This window comes from Dipteris shenzhenensis, chromosome 29 (assembly GCF_047967505.1).
Source record: "Dipteris shenzhenensis isolate YYH24624 ecotype China chromosome 29, Dip_SZ_1.0, whole genome shotgun sequence".
Lineage (NCBI taxonomy): Eukaryota > Viridiplantae > Streptophyta > Polypodiopsida > Gleicheniales > Dipteridaceae > Dipteris > Dipteris shenzhenensis.
In genome coordinates this window covers 17,273,333-17,299,383 of record NC_141624.1, presented here as the reverse complement: position 1 = coordinate 17,299,383, position 26,051 = coordinate 17,273,333, and the positions used below count along the sequence as shown (strand labels likewise).

Genomic DNA, 26,051 nt, shown 5'->3' with positions numbered 1-26,051 from the left:
GAACAAAAGTATGTGGAGAGAATTGCATGTTTACATCTGGATATAAAACAATGCTATGGTTTCCATGGCATTACTTAGACAATGTTTCAAATTTAAAAACTGTACTTGACCTTGTGTAGCAAAACATACAAGCTGCTCTTCTTAAGGAAAAAGCCCTAGGATACATTTCTGCATACCAATATATGGATTCCACAGCCCCTTTGATCATTGTTTGAAAGCCACCTATGAATCACCAGTATGCCTCACATGCCTCATCTATGGCTATTGAGTATGACTAACAGTTACCGTGTAACCCGACATCTCATTGCTTCCACAAAAAATTCTGGATGATATACTTAGTACTGCTGTAATCACATCCGTTTCTACTACGAGTTCCCTCTACTCCATATTGCTCGTCTCAACGAGGAACTGACGCATCAGAGCAGTATTCGACTTCTCTGTATGCTGCCAAATAACCAAGTGGAGACATAAGATAGATCTCGTTTGTGCTAGAAGTATGAATGCTCTGGTCTCCACAATTCTCTCTTAATGTTACTATCAAACTGAACTTGATTTTTCTTCTTTCCCTCCCCAGGACTTCAATAGAGCAACACACTGAATGAAATGGAAACATAGTGCACACACCCATACCTTGATGGCTAGCTTTCTCATGTTTTCCCATTCAAAATCTTGGGAGGCATATGCAGACCGAACCTGAGACAAGAAAATGCCAGCCAAAACTTTAATAACTGAGTAGCAAAACTTGCAGCTTTCAAGTATTCTGCAAAAAACTTAAATAATTGGAAATCGCTCATAACACAAAACTAAATACTCATAATGTTTTTGTGAAAATGTGAAAAGAAGCCTCGTGATACTACCAATTTACATGGTTTATGAGAATAGAAAGCTTACTTCTAAAATACGTAGGGCTGCAGATTTTGATGGATGAGCATAGAACAATGACAAGAAAACAAGCCAAGTTAGCAGCTGTATGACGGTTTAATGCTATAATCCAACATTAGCAAACGAAATAATTATGAACACTTATTAATATCATCAAAATTTCAGGGTTGCCCCTCTTCCATATGGGACTTGTCTAGGTGTCATCTTAATGGCATGCCTTCGCAAGAGTGTACATGGAAAGCTATTGGCAAGGATCTCAGTGCTCCAAGTGAGCACTTGAGTTTGAGCATGATATGTGAGTATGTGTTCATGGGTGGATTACAAGTCTATCTACAAATGTCAGGTCGAGAGAGAAATGAGGGAAAGAGAGAGACTAAAATACCACACATTAGTAGAACGGGAAAAAATTGCTGAGAAAAATAGATCAGGCATTAGAAAACAAGTTCCATTGCATTTGGGGATCAAAGGAAAAGAATACTGCACTTACTCTCTGCCAATGAGCAGGATTAGCTCGAAATACTCACGTAAAGATTTCTGCACCTTTTTGACTTGTGAAATTTTCATACTTGCACATGTATTTCCACACTGTGTTGTGACCTATGTTCAATAATGTTTTCTTCATCTATCCCTTCACTGGATTTCTTGCGAGACAAGTAATCGTTGCCACAGTGAGATGAACTGGATTTGTGCATGATTTTGAAGTTGAACTCTTACAGTAGTAGCATCCATCTGATCAATCATGTTTCATGATGGATTTGTTGATCAGGTAGAGCAACCAACGTTTACTAGTCCACAAGGAAAACAAATGGATTGCATTAAAGATAGTACCAAAATTTTTGAATACTGAAAACCATTCCAATGGCTTCCCTTTTGGTGGTTGGATAGTTCATCTCCGCTGTTGAGAACATTTGGCTCGTACGATAGATGGGCAAATGCAATTTCATGTGTGCCTGAGCCAAAACAGGTCCAACTGCCATCTTGGATGTGTCCACAAGCAAATTTGCTAGGACTTTTTGTAGAAAAGATGTTGCAGACACACTAGAGCCCACAGAGAGGCCTACCAAGCACATGTGTACACATGATGTCTAGACACAAGACAAAGACCCACACAGATGGGGGTGTACAAGGACAAGGGAGTGGGAGTGGCAATTTTATTTCATTCACATCTATAGCCTTATGTCACAACAGACCCTTAAGTACATATATGTACATCGCAATGTGCTACTTCAACCAACAGAAATCCGACTACACCAAGGGTTCCAAGAAAGACAACAAATATACTATTCAATGAGGGTATCCACAGGTTCTTGCTACTCATGGATTCCAATACTAAGACGAGGTATTGGAGATCACTGCCTCACATGTGAACACCCATATGAGGAGGACAAGGAGGCAAGTGATGGAGCATCCAGATCGAGGGGAACCCTAGATACATGACCCAGATGCAATCTGGAAGGAAACCCGTACTGGGCTCGGTAGTGCAAGGGAGTCCCAGGTACAAGGAGGACAGGTAAACTTGTTGACAACACGGATGGCAAAACAAGGTATTGATTCAAGGGGTATACTTAACCAAATGGAAATCAGGAGGTAATCTCTCTGTGATTGCCATACTGACTTGTGGCATCAGTCGCGCAATGACACCACTACCGTTTGGATAGTGGTGGACACAAGAGGTAGCTCAACGGACAAGGTAAGTGCTTACTAGAAAATGATTCAAGGAATGGATGGGAGTGGCTAGAGTTGTTGGACACAGAGTTGCTAGGCAATTGTTGGAGGAATGGATTTCGCAGCTTGCTGGAAGTTGCAAGCCCACATCTAGAAAAACATAGCAAGAGTGGTGTGCTAGAAGTTGCACTACGTGAGCAAAAGGCTCTGAGTTAGACCCAGTGTTAGAAGTCACACAATGAATGGCTGTCGCAAAGACGAGACAGATCTTTACAACATGAGGATGGATGAGAGAGATTTGGTGAAGGTATCTGGGCTTAACTTTTTGGACTTGGTCAAAGAACGAAGTCATCCCGGATCAGTAGGTGGTACTTGGCATGCTTCCCTGGAGCTGCAAAGGTTTGTGGCGATCATGATTGCAATGCACGGTCTCGAATTCCTTGATGGGGCAGCTCCGATTGTCAGCTACAGCTAGAGCTAACTCCAGCGAGGATCTAGAATCACTCCCAGGTCTTTGTCATATGCTTGGAAGCATCATTACCCACATACCATCCTCAAGTGCGGAACACCTTTCCATCACCCAATCAACGAACATGTCCTTGATGACGTTGTTGCATGTCCCCTTGCTAGTTCCAGTTTGGCCTTCCTGGGGGCGTTTTGGCACAGACCCATCTTCTTGCTCCAATAGTCCCTTGCAAAGTTTGGTTTGTCATAGTTGAAGCTTGTCTTGTGCTTTCGATCAGATCCGGTCTTTTCAAATCTCAAAACCTCATCCGGTTTGTTCTTTCCAGGTCTCCCTTTGCTATTTTCCTTTAACCACGAAGGCCTTTTGGATCTGCCACTTTCTTCTCCCATGCCTCTTCCTGTAGGAGCAATGGGCATACATGACAGGTGTCGACCTCTATCCTCGAAACTAGCACTTGAGAAGGTACTCAAGGAGGTACCGTACGCCTCGAATTTGTGCAAAAATATTGGAATGAGCGTGGTTGCCGATGAACTGTATAATCCAAGGCCACAAGCACAATGATTGCATGAGGGGTAGAGAAATAAGGCTGGGTTCACACCACCCGGCAGGCATCCTATAATAAAGGCAATTTTAGGCTGACCCTCTAGAGCTATAGTAATTTGATTATAGCTTGATTATAGCCACTATAACCATCCATAAATGAGTACATCTTATGTCGTGCAATTTGATCCAAGATCCCATCAGTGAAAGGTATTGGGAACGGGTCAAGGATCGTCTAAGCATTAAACTTCCTATAATCCACGCATACTTGAAGTTTAGCATTCTTTTAGGTACAGCCACAATGGGAAACAACAAATCAATGCAATCAATAGCATAGATAAAGCCAGCATGCAAAAGTTGTTCCAACTCGGATTTTACCTTTCTAGCATAGTTGGGATTCATTCTATACCTTGGTTGTCGAATTGGTTTAGCATTTGGCATTAACCAAAAGGTGGTGTGAAGGGCTATCGTCCTAGTTGGCCCAATAGGAGGGATGGGCCCGGACACTGACACCGAAGATTTGTGTCCGGCCCATGAAGATCGCCCACTCCATGGCCAACTCCTTCAACCACTACATGATTGGCCCATTCCATGTCCTCCAACCGTTGCTACACCAATCACACCAGGCGGCCATCCTCCAATTCTATTTCCTCCTCCATGGGGGGACAAGTACCCTAAGGCCTCTACAAGATTCATAGTCCAAAATGAGAGAGATGGATCAAGCTTGTAAGTATGAGAGATTTGGCCAAGCCGGATATCCAGTCCTAGATGTGATGCACAGATTCAAAATTGTGGATGGAATCCCACCAAATCGTGGCAACCATGGAATCTACCAACCTCTTGTACCTCCAAAAGTAGCAATCACTATTTTTGCAATAACTTTTGATTTGGAAGTCGGATTTAAGAGCTCTTTTTTGTTGCATAGCTGAAATTGATATCTACAACTTTCTGGAAGAGGTTGGGGTCTAAATTGGTAGGGAAGAGGGTAGAAAACAGAGAATATGACAAGTGACTGACTTTGTGTTGGCAAGCTACTTGTATCTTGCAACTAAGATTGAAATTTGTGAGAGAAGTACTCCCTAACATCAGTGCACATCCTCTTGTTAGTCGTTATGTATGATTATCTTTAGGGAAAATCAACTTGAAGGATTGCCTATATTATGTTTGTGAATATTATGTTCCCAGCATAGCGCAGTCCAAAGAGCATGGGATGTTCCAAGCGATTTGAGAGGTTGATGAAATATACAAGTTATGGGTTCATCTACGATACTCTTATTGTGTTTGTGAGTTGAAGAGCTGTTGTAGTGATCACTCACGGTTCTCTAGTTTCTGTCATCACTATTTTGGAGCCCCTCGCAACGAGTTTCCTCAGGAACGTCCTGTGACTCAGGAGAACTACTCACGTCACGTGTGTAGCTATCGTTGCAAGAGCAAGATGACCCAAGATTTTTCCAAGTTTCTTGAATTGCCTAGGGAGGATGCTTCTCAATTCATAAAGTTCATAGCATTGCTAAAAGGCAAAGATAGACGCGGAGTTCTTTTGCAAAATCCTAGGCTATTGTCTACAAGGTGAAGCAAGGATATGTTTTCAGAGGTTTGTGCAAGGTGTTTTGGAAACCCAAAATCAAGATGTTGAATATCAAGCAATAAGAGTTGCCTTTTTGGTCCAATATGCGTGTGCAAGGGATCCCAATTGGATCTGGAACGAGTTGTGCAACTACCAACAAGCGCCCAATCAGGAAGTGGAGAACTACCTGAACTGCTTTGCTAAGTTGTGGCAAGAATGAAGGCTTCTTTACTCCCACCCGAAGTACTGAAGATAGAGAGATTTGTTGCTAGTCTCATGACGGATCTTAGGTTGAAGGTGGAATTGAAGAATCCTTATCGGTTTGATGAAGCTATTGAAATTGCACGTGCCCAGCAGTGGAAAATTCATCAGTTGGGTTTTATCAATGTGTCCAGTTTACAAGGGAAGTGGTCTTATGCATCAAAGCTTGTCAATCCTTATTTGGACGTGTCTGCGTTGTCTTGTATGCCAAGCAATGGATTTCTTTCCCATGTATAACTTCCACGGGCTGGTAATGTCAAGGATGTAATTGGATACAATGTAATGAAATCAGAGGAGACTAATGATGTGATAGGATGTGACAAGAGCTTTTGCCATCGCCCAATAATAGATGCTATAGAGGTGTTTGTAGAAGGTGGTAAAGGGGTGCTTGATGATACTTCGGACTTGCAGATCATAGATGAGGAATCATATTTAGCATAGGCCAATGAAGTGGAGCCGAGATGCTAGAAGAGGGTGATGAAAAAGAAGTAGAGAGGTCTTATGGGTATAAGGCTAAATTAGAAGAGGATCCAAGACCTCTTGAAGAAGAACTGAGCATGCATGTTGAAATGAGGCGGACGTTTATGTTGAAGAAGAGGAGAAGCAGGTGATTTATATTTCCAACTAGAAAGAGTTCATTTAAACGTGACAAATGCTCAGCATGATGGCGACATAGATGCTTGGGAAGCATTTATGCAGCTAGTAAGGCAGAGACAGTTATGGCTGATTTACGAGAAGAAATTTCCATAGATGCTGAAGGCCGACAACGTGGGTATTGCCAGTGCAAACAAGCAATGAGGATGATAATGAAGAGTAGGTGAACAGTGAGGCCTTCTTACTCTTGATGTTGATGTGTTTGACAAAAATAGCCATTTTACTTCTCTTTCTACCTTTGCTTATCTTCTATGAGCCGTGATGTTTTATGTCAAGATGATATAGCAGAGCATGTTGTAGCAAATCCAATGCAGGAGCAAAGGGTCGAAGGTTCTCGTAGGAATATGCCTCTTGATGCTATGGATATACTACAAGTGCAAGCCTATGAGTTGGATGCCTTTGACAGGAATATATCTTTCCAAACCAAGTGCAATGAAGGAATCTTGGATGACCAGGTAAAGATAGCATGTGATGTTTTGCCACATGACTCGATGCATATGCATCTTATGGAGAGTTCCCGAATAGAGACGTATATGCACAAACCATTGAGATCGGGAGGTTCTTGATTGGGGCTTTGAGGATTCAATTGGAGAATTGGATTTGAAGATGGCATGCATATTGGAGAGACTTTAACATGGGTGGTAGACTTTGAAGACACAGGGACAAGGGACTCAAATATACTTGGATGTAGGTTACTCGAAGTAATGTGAACAATATGGAAGGAAGGGTTTATTTTCTTTTAATCCAGGAGGATAACAAGGCAAAGCAAAAGGAGACTGCTGGACACAGCAAAAATAATAGCCAGATTTCGAGGACCCCAATTTTGAACTGCTAGTGTTAGGAACTAGGCAGAATTGATAGTATTGTATATCTTAGGTCATGTTTTGCATGCTAGGACTAGATGTTTATATGCACGATGATAGAAAGTGATTGTTGATTGGACCTGTGCGAGAAGCGCTCCCTAACATCAGTTCTGATCCTCTTGTCAGTCATTATGTATGGTTGTCTTTATAGAAAATAAACTTGAAGGATTGCCTATATTATGTTTGTAAATATTATGTTCCAAGTATAGCGCAGTCCAAAGAGCGTGGGATGTTGCAAGCAATTCAGAGGTTGATGAAATATACAGGTTATGGGTTCATCTGCGATGCTCTTATTGTGTTTGTGAGTTGAAGAGATGGTATAGCAGTCACTCATGGTTCGCTGGTTTCTCTCATCAATGTCCACGGACTTAGGCCCATGAGATCTTTAGCCAGATTGTTGTACTTTCCCACATTCGTCCGCTGGTTTCTCTCATCAATGTCCACGGACTAAGGCCCACGCCAGACCCAGATCCCCAGTTGGGTGACAGATAGTATCTAGATCCAAGGAGAAAGGAGATTCCTATGCCAAAGAAGAGAAGACCGCTTTGGTGTGTGAAGACACGAGAAGACTGCAAGCATGTGAACATCTCAATGGATACTTTTGAGGGGGTACAAAGGTCAAGGCATCTCTAGAAAGAGCCAGCAATGAACCACAATCTGATGATTGAGGTCAAGTTTATTGAGGAGCCAAGGTCCTATGAAGTGAGGAGAACAATGTGGATTGGCAATTCGCAAACAGAGATGAAGATGGACTCCATTGAGAGGAATCGAATGTGGGATCTAGCTTCAAGATGACCTCAAGGAAGAGGTCTACATGGAGCAACCAATCAGATTTCAGATCCAGGGTGATAAGGTGCACAGACTCTGTAAGGCATTGTACGGGCTGAAACAGGTCTCACAAGTGTAGTACCAAAGGATCGACAATTACTTTGTTAGGATCGGCCAGAGTGCGTCAGATGCAACCCATATCTCCATTCAAAAGGGGGCAGGAAGTTGATGATGACCATGTATATTCATGGCCTGATCATAATGGGGGCTCATGAGGAGGAAATTGAAGAGGTGAAGACACCATTGAAGACAAAGTTCTATGACTGACCTCGGCCTTCTTGTCAAACCACTAGGAAGGGCTCTACTCGATTAACCACCCAACCTCGGATTCCTCTCTTGAGCTCGACATAATTCTTCTCCTGTGTGTTTCCTCTCTCTAAAACTCCTTTCTTGAGCTCCCTCTAGAATCCTCCCTCCAAGCCCAGCACTTGCGCTCCATTCTATTGCAAGTGTTGTCGAGCCCTCTGGTTTCCCACTCCTCCATAACCAAGCATACGCTTTCGTAATTATTGTTGATGTAACATTCCCTTCCCCTCAAGAATGGTTTACATACTCGAAAACAAAATTGGGAAACCTCCTCTGGAGATTGCTTACCCTTTCCCATGTTGAACTCTCTTCAGATCTATCTTTCCACATAACCAAACATTCGTGCCATATTGTATGTCGTGTTCTTTTTTCTTGTCTATCTAAAATTCTTTCTGGTTCATGTGGTAAAGACACAGGTTCAATGAGTTCAACTCGGGCTTATTTTCCAATGAGATTTTCATCATCTCCTAACTTCCTTTTAAGCCTACTAACATGAAAAACTGGATGTACTCTGCATTCCTTAGGTAAGGCTAATTTGTAAGCAAGTTCTCCAATTCTCTTTAGTATTATGAATGGTCCACAATACCTAGGAGAAAACTTTAAACAGTACCTGTCTTTAGAGATTTTGAAGATTCAGGTACCTTGAGGTAGACTTTCTCATTTACTTCAAACTCCAATCTTCTACGGTGGGGGATTGCGTGACTTCGTGCTCTATCTGAGCTCTTCTTAGGCTATCTTTAGCTAACTTGAGCATTTAATTCATATCTTCAAGAAAGTCTTTGGCCGCTTGAACCTTCTCTTTTTCGAGTCCCACTGCCATTGGAGCTCTTTGTTAAAATCCATGCATCATCATGAATGGACTAAAACCAGTACCGGAATGTTTGGCACTGTTATATGAAAATTCTAATATGGGTAAATATTGTTCCCAATTAGTTTGCCGTTTACTTACATATGCTCGAAGCATATCCTCAATGATCTGATTGACTCCTTTCAATTTGATCATCACTCTGTGGATGATCCGTGGTGCTCATATTCAACGAAGTTTCCAACCTCATATACACAGCCTTCCCAAAAATGGCTGTTAAATTTGCTATCCCAGTCACTAACGATATTGGTTGGTAGCCCATACAATTTATAAATATGCTCCACAAATAGCCTAGCTAATTCTGGAGTTTTAACCTCTTCACTGACAAGAATGAAATGAGCCATGTTGATCAACCGATCAACAATTACTCACACAGAGTTGTGTTCCCTCTGTGTCCTAGGTAATCCCACAATAAAATCCATGGAAATGCTTTCCCATTTGCCAAATGGAATCTCCAATGGGTGTAGGAGACGTCCTACCTTAAGGTGTTCAACCTTATTTATCTCGCATTTTTTGCACTTCAATACATAGTCTCGGACGTCCTTACCTATTCTAAGCCAAAAGAATTGCATTTTCAGAAGCGCATACGTCTTCTAAATTCTCGGGTGTCCAGCACTTGGACTATCATGACACTCAAATAAAATTTGACGCTTACATACTCTACCCTTGTAGAACAGATAGCCATCTTAAAAAGTATATTTTTTTCACTTGAGCCCTTAATCACCATGTGGTGTATCACAATTTCCATGCGGCGACTCCTCAATGAAAGCCTCTCGATTAGTTAGATCTCTCTTCACAATTGCTTTCCATATTTCAGAAAAGTGAGGACCAAACTCACATTTTCCTTTTAAGGGGCTCTAGGAAGTCATTTTAAAATTGAGTAAAACTCAATTCATTAACAATTGGCATTCGGCTAAGGGAGTCTGCTACCACATTGAACTTCCCCTTCTGATATATCAGTTGTATATCAAACTCTTGCATCAATTCAGCCCATCTTGCTTTTCTACCTTTAAGCTGTGGCTGATTGCAAATTCACTTAATGCTTTCTTGATCAAAAATGATCTAGAATTTGGCACCATACAAATGGTGCCTCCACTTCTTCAAAGCATAGACTATAGCATACAGTTCCTTCTCATATGCCGAGTAATTCCGTTGGGCACGATCTAACTTCTTGCTTTCAAAAGCCACTGGTCGACCCTTTTGTAAAAGTACCGCCTCAATAGTAAAATCATTGGCATCTGTCTCAACCACGAATAGTTCATTGGGATCCACTACCTTTAAGACAGGAGCTGCTGCAATAGCTACTTTTAATTTTTCAAAACTCCTCTCTTTAGGTTCATCCCATATGAAGGTACTTCTCTTCCCCTTAAGTTGGTCCGTCATCAGGACAGCAATCTAAGTGTAATCTTAGATGAATCTCCTACAGAATCCAAACAAACCCAAGAATATATGTAATTCTTCTAGGTTTATAGGATGTGGCCATTCCAGTATGGCCCTTACTTTTTCAAGATCCATATGAATCCCTTCTTGGGATATTATATGTCCCAAGTACTTTACTTCTTTTGCAAAGAATTCACATTTGGATTCTTTAGCAAAAAAGAGAGTTATCTCTGGGCAGTTGGAACACGTTTCGCAAATATTCCAAGTGCTTTTTCCTGGTCTTACTGTAAATAAGGATATCATACTATAACAAATTTCCCTAAATATGACCTTAAGACACTATTCATAAGTGTCATGAAAGTTGCTGGAGCATTTGTTAACCAAAATGGCATTACTTTAAACTAATAATGCCTATACCTATCGAAATGTTGTCTTAGGGACATCCTCTTCTCTAATTCGTACTTGGTGATATCCTGACCTTAAATTTACCCCTTGCAATTGATCAAAGAGCTCATCAATGCGAGACATAGGATACTTATTTTTTATGGTGATTTTATTTAATGCTCGGTAATCTAGGCATAAAACTGATGCAGACCAAGGTGAGCTACTTGGTTGAATTTGGCCCTTCCTAAGGCATTCAGTTAATTGTCTTTCGACCTCAAGTTCCTCCATTTGACTAAGCCTATATGGGGGTTTACAACAAGGGTAGATCCAGGAATTAAGTCTATTTTATGATTTACTTCTCTCTCAGAGGGTAAACCATCATGCAAATCAGACGGAAAAACATCTTTAAATTCAACCATTAAATCATTCAAAGAAGATTTATACTTTTTAACATTATCAAAAACAAGATTACTTCTTTCCAATGCAGAAGACATAAAATCACCACTAAAGGTAAGTTCACATAGATATACCTCGCATTCTTCTTGGTGTAGCAGTCGTTCCAATTCCATCGAACAAATAAGAGGAGAGTTGGGCACATCATATTCTCCCTGAATCTGGAAGACTCTACCATCTTTTTCAAACATAATGAAGTTATTAAGATAACTCCGCTGTAGGCTATGCCCAAGACTATACAACCACTCTCGACCAAGCACAACATCTATTCGATCGAGATGCATAATTTAGAAATCCCATCTTGATAGCCTTGAATATCCACCTCTACACCATGTATCATGGTGTCCCAAACCTTTTTATCACTGCCCTTTGCCAGAGAAACCACAATATTTGTAAGCACTTGGACTCTCAAGCAACTTTGCTCTCCTCTCCTACGCACGTATTGCCCACAACAGGCTGTCAGTCTATGTTGCGCTCTTGGTCATATCGATTTCCATTTCCACGGATTTGCCAATGAAGAGCTTTATGAACAGTAGCGCTCGTTGATGCTTGAGCATCAGCATGGAAACGATTTACGGACTGGAGATCAAATTGGGCAGCCTGTTGTTTGTTCTGCAAGGATCAAAATGCCTTCAAGCTTCTCTTTTTACAGCCATGAATCGCGCGCACACAAATAATAGCCTTGAAAACTTTCGATAAAATTTTCTTAAGTTTTGTATGCTTGATCGTTAAAGTGACGCCAACCGGTCCATGAACCAAGGAAGCCAAATCGTTGTATTACCACGCTCTGATACCAATGTCAAACCACAAGGAAGGGCTCTTCTCGATTAACCACCCAGCCTCGGATTCCTCTCTTGAGCTCAACGTAATTCTTCTCCTGTGTGGTTCCTCTCTCTAAACCTCCTTTCTTGAGCTCCCTCTAGAATCCTCCATCCAAGCCCAACAGTTGCCAATTATAACCTTTTTGAGTGCCATGTGTCCATAATGCACCTTAGTAATTCTATGCCCCCCTTTGGGCCTTCACATTGCACTCCATTCTATTGCAAGTGTTGTCGAGCCCTCTGGTTTCCCACTACCCATAACCAAACATACGCTGTCGTAATTATGGCTGATGTAGCACTTCTTCACTATTTTCTCGGCATCAAAATTTGATAGGAGCAAGCAAGACGTCCATGTCACAAAACAAATACTACCTGGAGATCTTGAAACAGTTTTGGATGGAAAAGTGCAAGCCGGCAATCACTCCACTAGGAGGTCAAGCACAGAGGATATAACTCAATTGGTAGACTCGAGCCGATATCACAATTGGTCAGGTTCTACACTATACTTGGCAACAAGCTTGACTTCACCTACTTAGCCTACTTGCTCTATTAGTTTGCATGTGCACCAAGGGAGACACACTAGAAAGCCTACTTACATGTTCTCCATATTTGAAGAGTACCACTAGATACAGCATCGCTTGTTGAGTGGAATGGACTTCCATGGCTTTTGCGATTCACAGTGGGCTACACACGTGAACACACGACGGTCCACTTTCGGGTATTGCTTCGTGCTAGGTTATGAAGGCCATCTCATGGGTCAACAAGAAGCAACCAACGGTGGCTCTATCCTCAATAGACAAAGAGTACCTTTCAGCTTGCATCGTGTAGTGTGAGTCTTATGGCTCAGCTAGATCTTGGAAGACATAAAGGCCTTCCAACATGATGAAGATGCAAAGATCTACGCGACAACCATAGTGATTGTGAAGAACGGGTGTCCATGCCAGGTGAAACACATCAAAGTTCATTACCACTTCATTGGGGAGCTGATCAAGGATGGACTAATAGAACTGATCTACTGCCCAACGAAAGATTATGCCCAGCATCTTCATCAAGACTCTATCTCACGAGCAAATGGAGCATCTCATGTCATGACTGAGCCTTGGCTACATTCAGTCGGTGAGAGGGAGTTTTGGGGATCTTTGCCCCACATGTCCCCATATGAAGAGGACAAGGATGCAAGTGATGGAACAGTCTGGATACCAGCTTCTCAGTGACGTTGCGTACCAGATGTTAACCTAGACTAGGATCCGGATGACAACCTAAACTACATTCTAGAGGGAACTTAGACTTGGGTTCTAGATATATAGCCATAATGAGTCCAGGTGGAAACCACACTAGGTGCCGATACAAACCCGAAATAGGCTCCAGTAGTGCAGGAGTCTCGGGTGGGACCCAAAGGCTATAGACAATCTGGATGACAAACTATGGCATTGATTCAAGGGATTGGTGATTGAAACAATTGGAAATTAGGAGGTAGTCTCTCCAAGATTGCTGAAATTATTTGGCGGTGTCAATCACGGATTGACACCACTTTCGTTTGGAGAATGGCAGATAGGACAGGTAGCTCGTCAAATAAGGTAAGCTTGACTAAGAGCCTAAGTAGAGAGCGATTCAAGAAATGGCTTAGAGTAGCTAGAGCTGCTGAACACAAAGCTGGATAGTTGCTAGAGAAAAAGACTTAGCAGTGTGCTAGAAGTTGCAAGCCCACATCCAAAACCACACAACACGAGCGGCGTGCTGCAAGTCCCAATGGAGTTCCTGAGCTATAGGCTAGAGCAGGGCGCTAGAAGCCGCACAATGATTGGCAATTGTGAAGATGAGTTCAAGGCAACCTTGAGCAAGCACAAGGGTCCCACCGAAGGCCTCTAAAGAGGCCCTCATGAGCCTCATTGTCTCTTCAAGCTTGCAGCCTGAGTACTACTATACATTCTCAGGTTAGAATAAGTGAAGCTTTGTGTAAACAAAGATCTAGTTTGATGTGATCGATTGTATTGAGCCCGGCATTTGATTTCCGTATGTGCATTGTCATGCTCCTTGCGATGCCAGTCAAGTGTAGGACTGTAATGAAGGGGAAAAAGAGACCAAGTTAGAGGCCCTTTAGGGGGAAAATGTGGAGGGACTGTATAAGTCTCCATCCACCCCCTACTATGTACCTTTTGGATGTGACATCTAATCCTATCTACTCTCCCTTCCTTCTTCCTGCCTACGCTCACTCACTCTCCCTCTCTCTTCCCTACTCCCTCTCAATCTCTCCCTCTCTTTCCTACCTCATTCTCTCTCTCCTACCCTTTCCTCTCCCTCTTCCCCTCTCTCTCTCTCCCTTCTGCTCCTCTATCCCCCTTTCTCCAAATCTGTCCTACCCTTTTCTCTACATTGATATCAGAGCTCTGACTCTGGCCACAGACTGCACGCAGTAGGGGCTCGCCAGCAATGCATCGCAGCTGCAGCAGTGCTAACAAACAAACCAAAGGGAAGCAGCGCTACAGGACGTTGTACAAGTGGAGCGTGAAGTAGAAGGGACAACTGAGCCGCCTATCCCTTTGCCAAGCCGAATCAAAGGAGACATATCTGATGAACTAGAAGTGCTTGAACTAGAACGACGCTCTAGAAGGACGTCTTAGAGACACTAGCCTCTCCTTCAACCAAACAAAGCATGGTTAGCAAGAACTTTCACGAGCCTACCTGTCGACAAATCTTCGTCTTCAACAGTCTCAAGGCTATAAGCTTTGCACAACCAGCGACGAACTAAACTATCAAGCTAAGCAGCAGCGTGCCTGACGACCAACGCTGCTCCGTCTAGAGCTGCCCAACCAGAGCACCTGCTCCCCTCCTCCTGAATGCTACGCCTAAAGTGACGAACAGCCCCCCTGACCTGCTATCCGGATGACCTTAGTCACACAGCCCAAATTCGCCCGCGCCACCTGCTCCGCCGCTTCGTTGCACCTCGTGTCGCCCATTGCCGTTGCTTAGCCACGCCACACTCGTTAGTCCCGTCGTCGCTGCTCCAGCTCCCCCGCCGTCCCTGCTTCCCTTAGCCAGCCACGCCATGCCCCGCCACACCCCGCCCCGCCGCGTCGTCGTCGCCGTCTCTGCAAAAAAAACCTGAAGGTTCAGTAGTAAGGGTTCGTTGGGTCAGGTTAGGTCTGGCTAGTTTGGTTAGGTTTAGTTAGTGGATTGAGTTAGGTTAGTAGATTGGGTTAGGTTAGGTTTAGTTAGTTTGGCTCTAGGTTAGGTTAGTACTAACTAAGGTTAAATGCTGGGTTAGATTGGTCTAAGACACTGTCTTAACAGTCCTAAAGGTCCTAAGTTAGACCTGTCCTAGGTGACTTAGGGGCTTTCCACAGCCCTATTTGGGCCCATTTGGACCCCATTTTCGAAGCTTCTTCGACGACCCTTCTTCCGAGCCTCTCCATCGACATTTTTGTGTTTCCACGCATTATCTCAAGTGCTCATTACGCAAAGGTTTTGTTATCCATTTCTCCTTGCCTACATTCGAGCTCCTCTCTCCAGGGCTAGTGACCATGGCACCGAAGCGTGTCCCTCGAGATATATCGCATGACACTGATGAGGCTGCTCAGTATGAGCAAGTGCCTGCCACATTGGTTGCATCCACTGGTGGTGCAAAGGTTCCTTCCACTCAACCTCTCTCTCCTTTGTCTCGGGAAGTACAAGTAGCGCAGACGCAGTTTCTGGATGCCCGTTCCTCTATGCTCCAGGGTGCTTTCCGCCAGATAGGACAGGAGTTCAGCCAGCAGCTTACCACAGCCATGGCTATGCAGGATACTGCTCTTGTCCAGATGGGACATAAGATTGGTCAGCAGATCACATCTGCCATTGCTATGCAGGATAAGGGTAAGCAGCCCGCACCCCAGCAAGGGGACCATTCAGACAGTCGGGATGTTTTGTCTGCTCCATGCAGAGGTTTTATGGCAGATGCCTGCCGTGCCTATGAGCATCAGCCTTCTGGACCATTGCATGTACCCCAGCTTGGGGATTATCTAGACATAGATGATGCATTTTATGTGCCACAGAGCACCTTCTTGCAGGATGTCAGGTCATCTTTTGGCTCTCAGCTTTTTGCATCTATGCAAGCTGAGCCGTCTCTTTTGGGCCGACCCGTTGGTGTGCATCCGGCTAGTGCTCCCTTCACTGCACCAGCGCGTATGCCTGGGGTTGGCTTGGGTTTATATGGCAGCCCACACCCCTGGGAGAGAGGTCAATCCTCTTCTCAGCCCTTTGGTATTCCATCATTTCGGAGAGATGCATTTGGCAGAGAGACCCAGCCCAAGGTTCATGCACCTATCGCTCTGCCAGCGAGCACATATAGCCAGACGCAGCCAGTGCATCAGATGGCAGCGGCTTCCACGCAGCAGGGGGTTGGTGGTGGGCAGCAAGCCACTTTTAATGACATGTTGGCAGATTCTTTGCGTTCATACAGGGGCCTACCTGAGGCCATCAAACTTGAGATGCCCTTCTCCGATTATGTGAACCTCAAGCGTGATGATGCCCGCACTTCTGGAGGTCACACAAGAATTATGCAGCCAAGGATATCAAGGACAAACTCACAGTGCATAAGTTTAAAGGGGACACTCACACTCCCAATGAGTTGGAGGAGTGGCTCACGAAGCTGGAAGACTATTTCCACTTCTACCCCAAGTCTGAGGAGCACATCATTTTTGCAGGTCTACATATGCAGGACTATGCCCACACATGGTGGCGATACATGAGGGATTCGCCTCAGAAACCAACCACTTGGAGGGGTTTCAAAGAATTGATGGTCACTACATTTGTATCCCCACTTGTATTGGATCAATACTTGGCTGAATTTTATGCCTAAGTTTGCTGAGTGGACTAACAAGAAATCTGCAGCAGCACCATTTCCTCGCTTTCCTACTATCTCAAGATGCCGTATGCCAGGCCTTACAGGTATCCTAATGCCAAGCCTGGAGGCAAGCCTACTGCTGGAAATGAGCAGCCTGAGATAAAACAGCATACGCGCACAATAATGGACAGCAGAAAGAAGGCCAACTTATGTTTTAAATGTGGCGAGAAATGGACTCCTGAGCACAAGAATGTGTGCAAGATGCGCAACAGTGGTACTGCCAAGCTCAACATGATCATTGACCTCTCAGATGACGAGGAATTGTTTGATGCCCCAAGTTCTTTGGATACATCTTAGGATGAGATAGCAAATACACAAGATGCAGATGAGGCTCCTGACACTGGAGCCACGAAGGGCACTGACTTTCCTTTTGATCCGGGTGGTGCTACTGCGCATAACACTCATGCTTCGCATTCGTATGAGATTCTACCCACTGGTGGCATGAGAGGCCGTAGGCCAACACTCTTTTCTGTGGAGCATCATGATGCAATACCTTTTTATGCATGTGAGGATGTAGATGGTAATGCTCCTATGAACAAGGAGGAGGTTTATTGGGATGCCCAGCCAACACTATACTATTTCCATGCATGCCCTGATGGGTGCCAAAAGTGTTGATACTATCAGATTAACAGGCACGATTAATGGCAGGATTGTGCATGTGTTGGTGGACAGCGGTAGCACCCACAGTTTTGTTAACTACAAGACCTTACAAAGGGTGGGACTGATTGCTAATGAGATAGACCATGGGCTGAGAGTAGAAGTGGCCAATGGACAGCATATGATCAGTAGATCTTGTTGCCAAGATGCAAGGATTAAGTTCTCTGATGACTATACATTTGCAGGTGATCTCTTGGCACTTGACATGGGCCAAATAGATGTTGTCCTGGGCTGTGATTGGTTGCAATCACTGGGCAAAATCAGCATGGATTTCAATGCCTTAACACTCAGCTTTGTCCACAGGGATGGATCAGTTACATTGCATGGTATTGCAGCTCCTAAATTGCAGGTCATTTCAGCAAGGCACTTGGCAAGAGCTCAAGAGGGGCAGCACCATATATGCATTAAATGTGTCAGTAACTAAAGAGGGTGGCACTCCCCGTGTTGATGATTGTGATATGCAGAGATTGCTCTCAGAGTTTGCAGATGTGTTTGCTGATTTGCCATCACAGTTGCCTCCGAGAAGAGATGTAGATCATGCCATAGTCCTGGAACCTGGCAGTAAGCCAATCAATAAGGTCCCATACCAACTCTCTAAGGTAGAACAGGAAGAAGTGGCAACTCAAGTGAGGGACTTACTTTAGAAGAGTTTCATCACTCATAGCACTTATCCTTTTGCATCCCCTGTGCTCTTGGTAAAAAAGAAGGATGGTTCTTACCGTATGTGCATTGACTACAGAGACTTGAATAAGATGACTTGAATAAGATAACCATCAAAAACAGGTTTCCAATTCCTAGGATAGATGACCTATTGGATGAACTCAAGGGTGCTCAGTTTTTCACTAAAATTGATTTGAGATCCGGCTATCATCAGATTAGAATGAAAGCTCGGGATGAGCACAAGATAGCCTTTCGCATAGAGAGGAGAGGGGACTGTATGAGTTCAAGGTGATGCCTTTTGGATTGACCAATGCACCAGCCACCTTCCAGGCACCCATGAACAAGATTTTGCAGCCTCTCCTTTTCAAATATGTGCTGGTATTTTTTGATGACATCCTCATTTACAGCAAAGATAAGTAGGAGCACATCAGACATGCCAAGCAAGTGCTGGAAATTTTGAGGTTGCATCAGCTTTATGCTAAAGCCAGCAAATGCACTTTTATGGAACCAGAGGTTGAGTATCTTGGTCACATTGTGAGCAAGGATGGCATTCGAGTGGATCCTACAAAGGTGAAATGCATTGAGGATTTTGGCCGCAGCCACGCAACCCTACTCAGTTGAGGGGATTTCTAGGTCTTGCTTCCTTCTACAGGCGCTTTATTCGCAAGTTTGCCAAGAGGGCAGCCCCTCTGACAGACCTTTTGAAGAAGGATGCTTTTATGTGATCTACAGATGCACCGCACAGCTTTGAAGACCTGAAATTCGCCCTCACTCATGCTCCTATGTTGGTATGCCTTGATTTTTCACGTACTTTCATTGTGGAGGCAGATGCCAGTGGGAAAGGATTAGGGGTTGTGCTAAGATAGGAACACGGGGTAATTGCTTTTGAAAGCAGGAAATTGGATGCCAAGGAACTTGATTATCATGTGTATGATCAGGAAATGTTGGCGATCCTCCATGCTTTCGAAAAATGGCACCACTACCTGTACGGTAGCAAAATCAAGGTTAAGACAGATCATAGGACACTCAGGTATTTCCTTACGCAGCCCAACTTGTCAATGAAGCAGAAGAGGTGGCTGGCTAAGGTTCAGTCTTATGATTTCGACATCAAGTACAGAAAAGGGAAAGAAAGTGATTGCAGATGCCTTATCCCATATGTGGGCTTGCAGTTTGTCTGCCATTTCTACCATCTATTAGGAGTGGATTCATGGTATTCAGGAAGAATACATGCAGGATTCTAAGGCAGCTTCCATATTTGTAGAGTTACAGAGGCCATCAAGAAGGGCATGCTGAATTTAAGCTACATAATGGGCTGTCGTGGTGCAAGGATAGAATTTATTTGGTGCCAAATTCAAAGTACCGACTGCTGGTCTTACAGGAAATGCACTCATCTCCTCTGGCAAGACATGCGGGTATTACTAAGACATATGAAAAGGTCAAACAGAGCTTTATCTAGGATGGCTTGTGGCGGGATGTAGTTAAATTTGTCAGTGAATGTTTGCCCTGCCAGCAAAATAAAGTGGACAGCCGGTTACCCGCGAGTCTCTTGCAGCCATTACCTATTCCAGAAGGCAAATGGGCTCACATTGCTATGGATTTCATCACAGGGTTGCCTTCCACAGAGCGGGGATGGGATAGCATTTTTGTGGTGGTTGACAGAATGACAAAGCAGGCCCATTTCATACCCACTAAGACCCATTATTCAGCATCACAAGTTGCTTGGCAGTTCATCGAACATGTTTTTAAGCATCATGGTTTCCGCCGGGAGATTGTCAGCGACAGAGATGCAAAATTTATGGGTCACTTTTGGCAGGAATTATTTACAGCAGTGGGTACTTCTCTTACACCTAGCACTGCTTACCACCCTGAGACGGATGGATAGTCAGAAAGGGTGAACAAATGGCTGGAGGAGTATTTGAGGCATTTCTGTCATGACACACAGAAGTCTTGGGATAAGTGGTTAGCACTTGCTGAATTTTGTTACAAACAGTACCAAGCACATCTCTATTGGCATGAGCCTGTTTGAGGCTATGTATGGATGCACAGTGGGTATGCCATCTTTAGTTGCAGACATGGCTGTGAAAAATCAGCAAGCAAGAAATGACTTGAAGAGTATGGATGCCCTTCTACAATTGGCTAAAAAGAATATGCAGGATGCCCAAGCCAAGCAGAAGAAGTATGCGGATGAACACAGGAGGTATCTGTCTTTTGAAGAAGGGGATTATGTGCACTTACGCCTCCATAAGAACCATTATGCCTCGCTGAAGTGTAACACCAACACAAAGCTTGCTCACCGGTATTACGGTCCCTACAAGATCATCCGCAAAGTTGGCCAGGTGGCGTATGAGTTGAGGCTACCTAGGACCTCTAGGATTCATAATGTTTTCCATGTGTCCTTGCTGAAGCCACATATCGGACAGCATGTCCAAGTCCTCCTGAGCTTAACCCCTATGGATGAGGAGGGCCACATATTCTATGTTCTGGAGCGCATCATGGGTTTCAGGGATCACATACTCCGAAACAAAGTTTACACCGAGTATCTTATCAAGTGGCAGGGACTCCCTGAGGATGAGAACTCATGGCAGCCAAAGAGCATTGTCCAAGACAACCCCTATCTCCTACTGGGCTGATTATTATTTGCTGTTTGCTGCACCTATTCAACAGCCCGCATATGAAATTTTGAGGGCAAAATTCTATGGGAAGGGATGGCTGTAATGAAGAGGAAAAAGAGGCCAAGTTAAAGGCCCTTTAGGGGGGAAATGTGGAGGGATTATATAAGTCTCCATCCACCCCCTACTATGTACCTTTTGGATGTGACATCTAATCCTATCTACTCTCCCTTCCTTCTTCCTGCCTATGCTCACTCACTCTCCCTCTCTCTTCCCTACTCCCTCTCAATCTCTCCCTCTCTTTCCTACCTCATTCTCTCTCCCCTACCCTTTCCTCTCTCTCTTCCCCTCTCTCTCTCTCCCTTCTGCTCCTCTATCCCCCTTTCTCCAAATCTGTCCTACCCCCTTCTCTACAAGGACTGGAGATAATTGTTTCAAGATCAAAGCACCTATGAGCATAGTTTCCACTACGCATCGGGCGGTGGGTTGGAACACCTTATTCTTGACAAAGGAAAATACAAGCAGAGATCCTGAACTTCAGGAGAATAACACTTTGCTTCCACAGATAGACACTGTAGCAGAGTACAGAGATCAAGACCACAATGACACAGTAGGGGAGATGACTATTAGACATGCACAACACATAAGATGATTGTGTATAACCGTTTGCAGACCAGACATGATCAGAGAGGAACACATGCTGCCACATGGCGGTGGCCATAGTGGCATCACAGGGTCTCCTAGCTTTATCTCACATATCTCTAACAATTTTTTTCGTTCAGTAGCATTTCTAGAATCACCTGACAACAAACCAGGCCAAAAAACACAGTTGAGTTTTTGTCAAAAAGTCAACTCCCTCTGTTGACAAGCCCGACCAGGTCGACTAGAGTGGGTTTCATCCCCCTCCATCCCTCATTTTCTTCATCATTAGTGAGCAACTTCTAGCCCTTCTTCCATGGTTAGCCTCGACAATATCCCTTTCTTCAGCCTCTAGAGTCTACAAACCCTACAGCAGTCAGCCATGAGGGACCTAGCCCTCCCTACAGTTTCAGCCAGCCATAGCCAGCCTCTTTATTGAGGGACACAGATATGTTGTATGCATCGGATAGTTACAATTGTATTCTTTGAGCTCATGGTGATTTCCACAGCCACAAGTAATAAGATAGATAGCTAGCATAACCCAAGTCTTTCAATATACGTATGTGATGATGGATGTCATGCTTGTTCAAAAGGGCCATCTCTCTCTTTCAAGTCAGCAATCATGCTCGGGAACTCCTTAGATAGCATGGGAAAGCTTTATAGAAAAGTAACAGTTCTCATACCCATTACATATAGAGCCAGGAGCTGAGCTCCTGATTCATGGTCAGGAACACTTGCTTTATCTTCGCTTAGCTCTCTAATAAGACTATCTGTAGAGCCTTACTTGTTTCTTGGACCATCAATGGCATCATCCCGGTTCACAAGGCAAGAGACCCCCTCCCCATGGATGCAAGAAAATATTAGACAATCATGATTGGCCATTTGATGTCCAAATTCTATGGACCAAAATCGGAGATACACATCAATGAGAATGCTAAGCAGGCAGGTATGCGGGTGACTTGCCAAGCAAGATTCAAATGGGATCATTCCATACTAGACACATATTCACCCTTAGAGTCTTGTATAAGAGGCCATATATTAGAATTCAAAAAAACTTTCGACACGGTACCGCAGGCCCCATCTTTTTCACAATTTTGACCTCTTGGTATTTCATATGACATCATTTGGGCGGTCATGGCCTTATATGAGAGAGTCATCAGCAAGTGCACACTACACAAGGCGTTCTGAGGGGGTGGGTTTCACAAGGATGTTCTCTATCTCCTACCCCTTCTGAGTTCTACATGGATGAGCTGGCTTCCTTGTAGACGATTTGGGAGGAAAGGGTTTAACATTGGCATAACCTCCTCCCCATCCTGCTTATGGAATTGCGGGGACATCTAACAGCTTTACAAGCATTTTGTGACAGCTGGACATGAAGGTCAACCTTGAACAAAAGAAAAGTTATGGTTTTCAATGCTTCCAAGGTTCAGCTTCAGCATGAGTCCTTCACTCATACAGGAGAGCTGGTTGAGTTTATCAGATCCTATGTTTGCTTGGGATATAGCTTCATAGTCCACCTAAGGTTATTTTGAGTGAATTTGAAGGTCTCGACACCGTCATAGGGGGTACTTGGTGGGTAGATCACCCCCTTGAAACCTCATGCATCACTGGCGAGGTTGAAATGACAATGTTTCCAAGCCCATTTCCAGCATGTGAACACTAAGTCCCTCATTGATTTTGTAGTCAGAGCAGCAGCTCTGTATGAAATGGCCTTTGTGCAGTAGAACAAAGAGAAGAGGGCTATTAACTCACACATGACTCGGGGAAGAAATGCACTCCACATGATATCATACTTGCACCATTTGCAGTGAGACCCACGCACATAGATGCCTCCTTTCAAATTCTCACCTCCCTTGACTAGTCTAGATATTATGGCGAGACGGACGAGGGAGGACATACAGTATTCTAGAGGGATCTATTATCGTCCTTGCAGCCTCGAAACTAATGGGAATGAGAAGTGCTGGTATGCATGGGCCACGGTCCCTACCCATACCAATATTCTCTAGAAGTCCCCTTCTTACGCTTGATTCAGGCAAGAGATCCATCGGGTCATCAAGATCGTTGTACATTTAGTAGACTTGCATATCCCCACCACAGCCACATGCCACCAATATGACATTCTGTTAAAAGCATTTTCTCCACCTTAGTGACGATGCCTTCATTCAGACACCAGTGAGTATGGATCCACCTCTCAACAGCATATGGGATAGCCATAGACCATCTCTAAACATCACCCCCACTACTTACGAGGCCGAACAAGAGGTTACAGCCAATGAGACCACCGAGACCTGAGACTATGCATTCTATGCAACATTCATGAGGTGGAGACACATGAGTACGTACTACTGAGATGCCCAAGCACTTATCACCTGACTGAACAAAAGTCACCTTCCTCTTTCAAGTCGAACACTGATGCTAGCTTTGTTTCAGCTTGATTTCACTTCCATGGTCCCAGATGCACATTACAAAAACTATGCATGTACCACACATAGATCTGATACTGTGATAGAAGAGAGGATCTAGCTTTTTGAGAACTTAAACCCTGAACGGAAGACTTGGCAGATTCAAGTAACATTTAGGTCTACTCATACAAGATCTGCACACAAGTATAACTCAAAATAAACACCCAAATCTGAAGAACACACAGCAAATATAGCATACGAATATTGCACCAAAATGGGCCAATCTATGTACGAAACATGCACCCTCAAGAAGGCATACACCACACTGCTGCAGTGTCTTGCTCCAAATTGGCACTCGAGCTGCTCAATTCTCTGTCTCTCTCTTGTGTCTGCTGCATACAGTGGTTTCCATTAGATGTCAAACACCTGATGTGGTCAAATCGAATTGGTCGACATGTGAGCTTCGGGCCACATCCATGAGTGTGTCCAATCCTCAGCCACTCCGGTGTAGGGGTTGGACATGATCAGACCACGTCCGCCAAATTTAGGGAGCCCTCACTTATAAATAGGGCCTTACGCCCACAATCCACTGTTAGAAGAATAAAAATCGTTCAACAGACAATCGAAGCCCTTATGGTACATCAAACAACATTGGAGAGCCTTTAAAATTCTACATTTTTTTGTATAATTGTTTTCTGCTCTTCCGTAGTACGTAGTCATGTTGTAGTTTCGAATTTAAAAATCTGCTCTATACAATTAATTATATTAGATAAGTGAACACCATTCATGTCTCATGCACCTTAAGTATGGTGCGCCTTCTAATATTCAGTCGGTCGAGGTGATAAGGGTCTGATCATTTCCTCATCTGTCAGACATCTCATTCAGGTTCTTCATCTGAAGTATGGTGCTACTGGGCTGGTCATGCTGAAACAGGTATGATCATTTCCCAATGTGCTCAATTGCCTCTACCAGGTTTTTTTTTCTGAGTTTCACACAAACCAAGCAGGGCTCTTTCTCTCGTGTACTTCTGCTTTGGCATTGACAAATGCCCACAGAAAAGGTTATCTGTGTGTGCATATTCAATTGACAATCCAATTTGATTAAGGAAAGCGAGGAGACACCTAGCCCTTTGTGCCGAGGGGATTCACGCATCAATGCTGCGCAAAATTTATCTCCATCTTTCAAAGGTGTTTTGTCTACAAATGCCGTTAGCTCTTTATAGGCCTCTGGATTATACTCCTGCAAAAAGACAGTCGTGGGTCTGAGATTCCATGTTGAGCGTTCCGACATTGAGCAAATATCGAGGAAACTTACTTCACCCCCCATTGGTCTGAGCCTACTTTAAGTGGCGAATATATTTTCATAATCTTAAAATGACCAACTCTTTGGTTCGGATACCCGTAGTATGAAAGCTAGCGTAGCTTAGCTGATGCTAAAGTACACGTAGATAGTTCTAGATATACCTCAAGTTGTGCGAGAACAATCTTCACAGCCAAGTACGTGAAGTAATTATGAAGAGTTTCAGCTGCCCTGGCCTCGGGAGATTGGGCTCCAAACCCTGCATTGCGACATGGATTAGAGGCAAAACGCTAAAGTTCAATAAGATGGACGGTACTCGGTCAATTGACTAAGAGCGATATTGGGCTCGTTTTGAAATTCCAGCAATCCAATTCCAGTGACGTTCCCAAACAATAAGTGCATACCTGGTACAAACATTTTGCACCGCGCTGAGAGGAAACGCCGTGTTCGAGCATGCGATACAGTGGCAATATTGGCGCAAAATCTCCGAAGCAAGTTCGGCTCAAGGCTGGGAAAGACGGACTCGGTGGGACAGCGGCTACGCTTCCGAGAGGAAGCTCGATTTGGGGGGCAAGAATGCAAGGCATGAAGAGGGCGATGGAGGGCGATCTCCATTGCTGCTCAGCGCGAGGTATACGAAGCAAGTACCTCGATCGGAAGCTCTTCTTGTGATCAAATGCAATCGCTGGACTGAAGTAACTAATTGTATTGATCTTTGACTGTCAATCGCGTTTGCGTTGCCAATTCTGTATGATTGTGTACGCTGCCGTAGCCCAAAATTCTGGGAATGTACAAGGAAAGCTTTATAGCTTACAGAGCACTCACAGGGAAGAACAAGAATCTCGCCGCAGTTTGCGCGGCCAGTGTCCGACCCAAAAAATCGTGGGTTGACGTGTGGCTCACACATGGGCGCGCCACGACGACATGCAACGTCATGTGTGCTCCACGACGACAAGTGGGACCGCCAT

General features: G+C 44.1%; 1 protein-coding gene across 1 annotated transcript; it reads right to left on the bottom strand.

The window, feature by feature from the left end:
- Positions 1 to 25,891, bottom strand: LOC147882509 (chaperonin-like RBCX protein 1, chloroplastic). The gene is made up of 6 exons (XM_087400908.1): positions 25,488 to 25,891; positions 25,248 to 25,342; positions 24,906 to 25,023; positions 892 to 908; positions 631 to 693; positions 1 to 444 (listed from the first exon to the last, which is right to left on the bottom strand). The coding sequence occupies exons 1-6, from the start codon at positions 25,696 to 25,698 to the stop codon at positions 379 to 381; spliced, it is 570 nt and encodes a 189-aa protein (XP_087257034.1). The 5' UTR covers positions 25,699 to 25,891; the 3' UTR covers positions 1 to 378.
- Positions 25,892 to 26,051: the final 160 nt, after the last annotated feature.